The 10,056-nt window shown below is 41.3% G+C and overlaps 1 protein-coding gene across 1 annotated transcript; it reads left to right on the forward strand.

Annotated features, from left to right (window-relative positions):
* The first annotated feature begins 2,918 nt into the window (after positions 1 to 2,918).
* LOC118590372 (olfactory receptor 3A1-like) lies at positions 2,919 to 3,866 on the forward strand. Its single transcript, XM_036198332.1, has one exon. It carries the CDS (start codon positions 2,919 to 2,921, stop codon positions 3,864 to 3,866), a length of 948 nt encoding a protein of 315 aa, XP_036054225.1.
* The last annotated feature ends 6,190 nt before the right edge of the window (positions 3,867 to 10,056 follow it).

Genomic DNA, 10,056 nt, shown 5'->3' on the forward strand with positions numbered 1-10,056 from the left:
TCCTTTCTTGAGTTTCCCTTTTATCCTCAGACCCAAAGACATTTCTTTCCTCATCCACAAGTTTAGAAGTCAGCCTTGCTGAGTCGTGTCAAATCCTGTTTGTAGCAGGCACAAAAAGGAGCTCTTTTCTTAGCCTATAGACCCAAACAGTCCTGGTGCCTCCTGTAATTCCCTGGGTGGCTCTGGGGCAGCAGGCAGCCCTTCATACCCTGTCTGCTTGTGTCCATCTCCTCTGCATGCCTGTAGACAACATGAGGGTGAGAACAAAGACACAGGAAAAACTCTGGGTCCCCCTGTGATGTGACCCTCCATTGCCGCACCATGGTGGTGTTTATTAGGGCTGGTATCTTTGACCTGACCTTGCCTGCATGCACACCCTCCTCCCATTTCTAGGTACTAATTTTGAAGTCCCAAGAGGCTGATACTGTGATGGAAAATCCCAGGACAGAGAAGCCTCAGCTTCTCTTTGTCTTGTTTCTCTCTCTCTCTTTCTCCCTCTTTCTCTCTCTCTATATATAAGTAGCTCCTTATTGTTTTCACTAAAGCTGAATGAGTTTGTGTGTTTCACATCATTTTCCACAAAACCACATTGGTCCTGAGCCATCACTGGTGAGTTTTCATGGCCCTTCTTCTGCCCTTAAGTCACCAAAAAGGAACATCAGCTGTTTCTTAGCTAGTTAACCTTCCTGACTTTACAGATATGTTGATCTGTGTCTCATAATCAAAAAGGAGACTTTCTCCAGATGACAAGTCTTCTGCAAGTGATTGAAAGAGCTGGTTCACTGTCAAGCAATGGTCCTCACCAGCGATGGTCCTCTCAAAATCCCATCAACTACAGACGTCTGGATGGTGGTCTTAGGTGACTTCAGACATGCTTAGTCTCTTCTTGGTTGAGATCAAGGCAACAGCTAGCATTCTGAGCCGTGATATGACTAGGTTTCTTTTTAAAGAAATTTTACAGTTCTGACTGTAAAAATGATTTGTAAAGTTTATATTTATAAAAGGGATTTCTGATCATCATCTCAACTGGAGGAAAACCAGTGCTTCTCATTTAACTCTATCCATCCTCCTTTCAAAGTCTGGCTTTTCCAAATTTGCATTTGTCCCTTAAAAAAATCTTTTGATAATTCTTGCTAGTCACTGAAGCTCCTTTTTTGTCAACTGGTTGTGCAGCCATCCATTTATTTGTGAAGTGGTGCACAGATACAGTGGATCTATGTGTATAGGTCCCAAATAGAAATAAGATATGGATTCTTTCCTTGAATTAAATTGGAGTGATTAGGTAAATAACTAAATGATTTCTATAAGGTAAGCAACATGTAGAACATAATCAAAGTGTGTTAGGATTGTGAAGACACAAGTGTTACTTTGGAATGTGCAGGAATTGGTCAGGAAATAGCATCATTTGCATCAATCATGGAGATGTGGCCATAGGACACTGCAAGAGCATTCTATGCAGAGAAACTGTCAGAAGCAATGATGAGGATGCAGGAAGTCAAGATGAAAGGCTGCTGTGGCTATGACCCACTAAGGCACTCACTTGAACTCCAACTACTTGCCTCTAAGGCAAGATCTTGGAGTCCACAAAAGCCCCGCCACAGGGATTATGACTGAAACTCTGAGTCATAGGAGTGGTTCACAGAGAACTTCAGGAAGAATTTAAGAAAGGCAAGACCTTGAGCCCTGAGATCCTTTCATTAACTGAAGTGTTGGTAGTTAAGAGCAGGGGCTCTGGAGGGTTAAACCTACCCTGCCCATGTCTCTTGCTTTATGCCTGCTCATGTTTTTCTTGATGTGAACAAGGAATAAAATAGAGCTCATTCTACAGTGATGCTGAAGGAGTTAATTAACTACTACATGTAAAGTCCTTAGAACAGTGCCTAGCCTAGAGCAAGCTTACAGTAGCTCATCAGAGAATGTCCCAAGAAAACTGTCCACATCACAGGCATTGGTTGCTGCAGAGAAAGAGAGATGTTTCTCTTTTGCTCCATTAGTTCACTGTGGTGTGGTATTTGGTAGGTTTACATGACCAGATCTAAGTGTGGCACACATAGCATTTAAAACTCTGTGTCAACTGTAGACAATTTGGAAAACTGAAACAAGCAAGGAAGTCAATGCCTCCTTAGTTAAAGCCACTGGTGAGACTGAGATTTCTTTTACTCTCTCTCTCCCTCTCTCTCTCTCTCACACACATTTTTCTCTCTCTTACACACACACACACACACACACACACACACACACACTCACAACCTGCTTCAATTTTATGATTTTATACATTGAGAATTTCGCTTCTTAGGAAAACACAGTACTGAAAGCATTTTTCACTATTTCCTGTCTGTACACTGATGTCATATAATTAAATAGGGACTTCTTAAACTCTTAACTCCTATTGTCTTGATAGTTCTTTTATTTTTGCAGATAATTTTTTACAACTTATAAACTTTATTTTTTCTATTTCTCAAGATTAGTGTTGTTAATGCTGCAACAATTATTGTAAAATTAAATATAATGGTGTCATCCTCCTTATTCTCATTCTCTCAGGGTATTCAGATGCTGTCCCCCAACAAATCTTACTGTTCCACAGAACCAGAACACGGGTGCTTTTTCTTTAGAATAGAGTGGGTTTGGCCTGTGATTTGTGTGTTAGACAATTGATCTAACACATGTTACTAACACACTGACACTCAAGCAACCCCAGTTTCTCAACAAGAGGTTACACTTCTGAAATGATTTCTTGTCTATTTTGAGATTGTTATAAAATTACATCATTTGGAGGGAGGAAAGGGAAGGGAAGGAGTGATATAAGTTCCCCTTTCAGTGTCTAATTGGTAAGTTTTCTGGCAGCTATGATTTAAATTCCCCCAGTTCATTGGGAGAGCTGATTGTTTTCCTGCTTGGTTGTTTCTTTAGAGGAACGCATGCAGCCAAAGGCTAGAGCCAATGGAACAGCTGTTACTGAATTCATCCTGCTGGGCTTGGTGGAGACACCAGAGCTGTGGCCAGTGGTCTTCATACTCTTCCTCTTGGCTTACATGACCACAGTTGGGGGCAACCTTAGCATCCTGGCAGCTGTCTTAATGGAACCCAAACTCCACACTCCCATGTACTTCTTCCTGGGGAATCTGTCAGTGATGGATGTGGGCTGCATCAGCGTCACTATTCCCTGCATGTTGGTTCGGATCTTGTCCCACAAGCGTACAATTTCATATGGAGATTGCCTCACACAGCTCTTCTTCTTCCATCTGCTGGCTGGGGTTGACTGCTTTCTGTTGACAGCCATGGCTTATGACCGGTTCCTGGCCATCTGCCGGCCCCTCACCTACAGCATCCGTATGAACCACACAGTCCAGAGGATCTTGGTGGCCACATCCTGGGCTTGTGCCTTCAGCAATGCACTGACCCACACTGTGGCCATATCCACACTCGACTTCTGTGGCCCCAATGTGATCAATCACTTCTACTGTGACCTGCCCCAGCTCTTCCAGCTGTCCTGCTCCAGCACCCAGCTCAATGAGCTGCTGCTCTTTGCAGTGGGTTTCATAATGGCAGGAACCCCCATGACACTCATTTTCACCTCCTACATCCATGTGGCAGCTGCGGTTCTGCGAATCCGCTCTGCTGAAGGCAGGAAGAAAGCCTTTTCCACCTGTAGCTCTCACCTGATGGTGGTTGCCATATTTTATGGCACAGGCATCTTTAACTATATGAGACTTGGTTCCACCAAACTGTCAGATAAGGATAAAGCTATTGGGATTTTCAACACTGTCATCAACCCCATGCTGAACCCACTCATCTACAGCCTCAGGAACCCTGATGTGCAGGCTGCTCTCTGGAGGGTATTCACAGGGAGGCGGCCAACAGCTTAAGGGGGTTTCAAGGTTCCTTCCACCTATTTCTTTCAAAACTAAACCTCGGGATAGTGGTGCGAACAAATTGTTCAGAACTCTTTCCATCTCAAAGCTTAAAATAAGGGATCTGTATTGTTTCTGAAAGAAGTCATACCCAGGTATAGATTGTATGTACATAGGTTCTCCCAGGTCTGCCTTTGATGAGTTCCACCTTTACTCACTGTATCTTCCTTTGAGCTGGAGTTCCCAGGGTGTCTCAGTAAGCATCCTCCTCGAAAATCTATTTATTTCTCTATTTCTGGAATAGCTGGTCTGTCTATGCAACCTAAGCCTAGTTGGGAAAAGCACATTTCTCCTACAAAATTCTTATATAAGATTCAGAGGAAATAGGGAGGGAGCTTGCTCTGTGGTTTCATATTACTTAGTAATTCTAGAGAACTTGGTATCTGGGTGCAGCTCTCAGGCCTGATTTAAATATTAAAACACTACTCATATGTAAGAAAGGTTACAATGAAAAATTAGCTTCCTTCAATTACCATTCTTGCATGTTTCTAAACTTTTGAAGGATAAAAATGTATAATCTAAACATTTAAACATTTCACACACACAAACACACACATAGATACACACGCACTACTCGATATTAAATTACTCTCTAAATTCTCACTTTTCACCAAAGAAATTCTTAAAGTTGTAAACCCATGTGTGAATGTAGATCAGACTTTGATGCCTCACCCTGTCAGTAAAAGAGGGTAGCTCTAACCTGGACTGTTTTCTCATTCTGTTTTCTATTCACCAGCCATCAATCCAGTCATCACTTAGATGCATCTTCCTCCCCACATTTATAGTCTGTTTTGTAGACTAGTAGCTTGCTCTTGACAGTGTTGCTCTCTATTTGATATTTCTACAAACCATTTCTCTAACACTCTCTTTGTACCTGAATTTGTGGCTTAACTTCTTCATGGTATTTGATATGGGTAGATAGAGTGAAGGGATGGGCTAAGATACAGATGGAAAGAAAGGGTATGGAAGAGGGACAAAAGCAAGATTAGAGATAGAGCATTTGTGAGAAAACATGACTAAATGATGGAGAATAAGGGAGAAGTCAGTATAGAGATCAAATAAAGGAGAGAAGAAATAATAGAAGCATTAGTGAAGGTGACATGGGCAACAGGGATAGAACAGGAGATGGGAAAGAATGCAAAAAATCAGTAAGACAGCAAGAGACAGTTAAAAGATTTGAGAGGGATAAAGTTTATATGTCAGAGATGGATGATTTGTGTTTCCCATTCTGTGTGGTCCAGCAATAACCAATTCTGACAGCCCTGAAGCTGTTATTGTAGCACATTCTCTGTCCTAAGAAAACAATAGCTCAAGTTTTGTCGAGTGTAGTAGAGTGCCTGTGAGGATCCTCTGCCATTTCTCTAGACAGAGAGGCACCAATAAAGTCAGGAAGAAATTCTCCCAGATGAGGAAAGAGAGCAGGGATGAGGGGATGTTGGGTATGAACTCAACAAAGCTTGTGATTAACACCTGGTCCACATTCCTGCCTTTTGATTCATGCCTATTAATGTTGTCAAAAGACAGGTGGAAAAATGGGTCTTTCGTGATCTTTTTGTCCATCAGAAAAATTTTGCAATACAAACAATGAGTTTCCTAAGGGTCTAGGAAGCGTCAAGCATTCTCACCTCATATCCTCTGCTGTCCAGAGTTTTCTTGACGTCAAGTAAATTCTTGACCCTTACTTGACTTGTATTTGGCAGGAGGGACTAAGCAGTCATCAAGGCTCTCTCACCACTAATGTTGTCTGGTTCTCTTAGTCTAAATATCTAGAAAGTTTCTCATTCTATTAGTGTAGGGATCGGCCACTTCTTCACCATCACTTCTCAGCACCAGCATTTAAAACTTCACAAAACACAGCTTGTTTAACTACAAGACCCTGGAGTCTCAGGCTTTCCCATCACCTGGCCATTCACACCTTACTTTAAGGGGTGATTAGCCTAGTGACTCAGCATGTCACTATGAGAAACAGAGCAACTGGTGTCATTATCACAAGGAAGCACTTTGGGAAGTGACCCCAATTTTCTGTTTACCCAAAAGGATCACAGGGTTACTTATTTTTTCCTGTTTATTTTTTTTTTTATTCTTGTATTTGTGTTTTAATTTTACACATCAGCCATGGGTTCCCCTGTGCTCCGGCCTCCTGCCCCCACCGCTACCTTCCCCCATGCCCCTCCGCTCCATTCCCATCTCCTCCAGGGCCAAGACTCCCCTGGGGATTCATTTAAACCTGGTGGATTCAGTACAGGCAGGTCCAGTCCCCTCCTTCCAGGCTGAGCAAAGTGTCCCTGTGTAAGCCCAAGTTTCCAAACAGCCAGGTCATGCACTAAGGACAAGTCCTGGTTCCACAGCCTGGATGCCTCCCAAACAGGTCAAGCTATTCAATTGTCTCACTTATCCAGAGGGCCTGATCCATCTGGGGTCTCCAAAGCCATTGGTTCATAATTCATGTGCTTCCATTCATTTGGCTATTTGTCCCTGTGCTTTTTCCAATCTTGGTCTCAACAATTCATGCTCTTACAATCCCTCCTCTTTCTCCACAATTGGACTCCTGGAGCTCCACCTGGGGCCTGGCTGAGGATCTCTGTATCCACTCCCATCAGTTATTGGACCAGAGTTCCAGCACCACAGTTAGGGTGTTTGGCCATCTGATCACCGGACTAGGACAGATCAGGCTTTCTCTTGACATTACCAGCAGTCTACAGAGAATGTATCATTGTAGATTTCTGGGGACCTCTCCATCACTCTGCCTATTCCTGTTCTCATGTGGTGAGCATTTATCATGGTCTGTTATTCCTTGTTCTCCCTTTCTGTTCTTGATCCAGCTGGGATCTCATGCTCCCCTAAGCTTTCTTTCCCTCAAACCTTGCCCTTCATTACTCCCAATGTCATCCAGGTTGTTCATGTAGATCTCATCCATTTCTCTGTCATTGGGTGATCCCTGTGTCTTTCCTAGGGTCCTGTTTTCTAGGTAGCCTCCCTGGAGTTGTGTAGCAGTCTAGTCATCTTTGTTTTACATCTAGAATCCTCCTATGAGTAAGTACATACCATGTTTGTCCTTCTGAGTCTGGGTTACTTCACTCAGGATGATTTTTTCTAGATCCATCCATTTGCCTGCAACCTCATGATGTCATTGTTTTTCTCTTCTGAGTAGTCCTCCATTGTGTATATGTACCATATTTTCTTTATCCATTCTTCAGTTGAAGGGCATCTAGGTTGTTTCCAGGTTCTGGCTATTATAAACAATGCTGATATGAACATAGCTGAGCAAATACCCTTGTGGTATCATTGAGCATTCCTTAGGTAGATGCCCAAGAGTGCTACAGCTGGAGATGGGGGAGATGGATTCCCAATTTTCTAGGGAAGCACCATATTGATTTCCAAAGTGGCTGTACAAGCTTGCATTCCCACCAGCAGTGGAGAAGAGTTCCCCTTGCTCCACATCCTCTCCAGCATAAGCTGTCTTCTGTGTTTTTGATCTTAGCCATTCTGACAGGTGTAAGGTGGTATCTCAGAGTCGTTTTGATTTGCATTTCCCAGATAATTAGGGATGTTGAGCAATTCCTTAAATGTCTTTCAGCCATTTGAACTTCCTCTGTTGAGAATTCTCTGTTTAGTTCTATAGCCCATTTCTTAATTGGACTGTTGGGCATTTTGATGTCTAATTTCTTGAGTTCTTTAAATACTCTGGATATCAGCCATCTGTTAGATGTGGGTTTGGTGAAAACCTTTTCCCATTCTGTAGGCTGTCGCTTTGTCTTGTTGACCATGTCCTTTGCTCTGCAAAAGCTTCTCAGTTTCAACAGGTCCCATTGATTGATTGTGTCTCTCAGTGTCTGTGCTACTTTTGTTATATATAGAAAGTGATCTCCAATGCCAATGTGTTCAAGACTACTTCCTACTTTCTCTTCTATCAGGTTCACAGTAACTGGATTTACGTTGAGGTCTTTCATCCACTTGTACTTAAGTTTTGTGCATGGTGACAGATATGGATCTATTTGCAGCCTTGTACACATTGACATCCAGTTATGCCAGCAACATTTGTTGAAGATGCTTTCTTTTTTCCATTGTACGTTTTTGGCTTCTTTGTCAAAAATTATATGTTCATAGGTGCGTGGGTTAGTGTCAGGGTCTTCAATTCGATTCCATTGGTCCACATGTCGGTTTTTATGCCAGTACCAAGCTGATTTTTATTATGGTAGCTCTATAGTAGAGCTTGAGGTCGGGGATCATGATGCATCCAGAGGTTGTTTTATTGTACAGGATTCTTTTGGCTATCCTGGGTGTTTTGATTTTCCATATGAAGTTGAGTATTATTCTTTCCAGATCTGTGAAGAATTGTGTTGGTAATTTGATGGGGATTGCATTGAATCCGTAGATTGCTTTTTGTAAGATCGCCATTTTTACTATGTTAATCCTGCCTATCCATGAGCATGGGAGATCTTTCCATTTTCTGACATCTTCTTCAATTTCTTTTTTCAGGGACTTAAAGTTCTTGTCATATAGTTCCTTCACATGCTTAGTTAGTGTAACCGCAAGATATTTTATGTCATTTGTGGCTATTGTAAAAGGTGATGTGTCTCTGATTTCCTTCTCAGCCTGTTTGTCTATTGTATACAGGAGGGCTACTGAATTTTTTGAGTTGATCTTATATCCTGCTATGTTGCTGAAGGTTTTTATTAGCTGTATCAGTTCCTTGGTTAAATTTTTGGGGTCACTCATGTATACTATCATGTCATCTGCAAATAGGGAAAGCTTGACTTCTTCCTTTCTAATTTGTATCCCATTAATCTCCTTATGTTGTCTTATAGCTCTGGCTAGAACTTCAAGTACTATATTGAATAAGTATGGGGTGAGGGGACAGCCTTGCCTTGTTCCTGATTTTAGTGGTATTGCTTTGAGTTTCTCTCCATTTAATTTGATGTTGGCTGTTGGCTTGCTATAGATTGCATTTATTTTATTTAGATATGTTCCCTGTATTCCTGATCGCTCCAAGACCTTTATCATGAAGGGGTGTTGGATTTTGTCAAATGCCTTTTCTGCATCTAGTGAGATGATCATGTGGTTTTTTTCTTTGAGTTTGTTTATATGGTGTATTACATTGATGGACTTTCATATGTTGAACCACCCTTGCATCCCTGGGATGAAGCCTACTTGATCATGGTGGATAATTCTTTTGATATGTTCTTGGAGTCTGTTTTCCATTATTTTAATGAGTATTTTTGCATCAATGTTCATGAGGAAGATTGGTCTGTAGTTCTCTTTCTTTGTCGCATCTTTGGTTGGTTTAGGAATCAGTGTAATTATAGCCTCATAGAAGGAGTTTGGTAATATACCTTCTGCTTCTATTGTGTGGAACAATTTAAAGAGTATTGGTATTAAGTCTTCTTTGGAGATCTGTTAGAATTCTGCAGTGAAACCATCTGGTCCTGGGCTTTTTTTGGTTGGGAGTCTTTTAATGATTGATTCTATTTCCTTAGGGGTTATTGGACTATTTAAATGGTTTATCTGGTCTTGATTTAACTTAGGTATGTGGTACCTATCCAGAAAATTATCCATTTCTTTTAGATTTTCCAGTTTTGTGGAGTAGAGGTTTTGGAAGTATAACCTGATGATTCTCTGGAATTCCTCATTGTCTGCTGTTATGTCCCCATTTTCATTTCTGATTTTGTGAATTTGGATGCTCGCTCTCTGTCTTTTGGTTAGTTTGGATAAGGGCTTGTCTATCTTGTTGATCTTCTCAAAGAACCAACTCTTTGTTTCATTAATCCTTTGTATTGTTCTCTTTATTTCTATTTTATTGATTTCAGCTCTCAATTTGATAATTTCCTGGCATCTGTTCCTCCTGGGAGACTTTGCTTCTTCCTGTTCAAGGGCTTTCAGGTGTGCTGTCAAGTCACTAGCGTGAGATTTCTCCAGCTTCTTTGTGTGGGCATTTAGTGCTATGAATTTCCCTCTTAGCACTGTTTCATAGTGTCCCATAAGTTTGGTTATGTGGTGTATTCATTTTCACTAATCTCTAGGAAGTCTTTAATTTCTTCCTTTATTTCTTCCTGAACCCATTGGTGATTCAGTTGAGCATTATTCAGTTTCCATGAGATTGTAAGATTTCTGTAGTATTTTCTGTTGTTGAAATCTAACTTTGAAC

This window comes from Onychomys torridus, chromosome 8, assembly GCF_903995425.1.
Source record: "Onychomys torridus chromosome 8, mOncTor1.1, whole genome shotgun sequence".
NCBI lineage: Eukaryota > Metazoa > Chordata > Mammalia > Rodentia > Cricetidae > Onychomys > Onychomys torridus.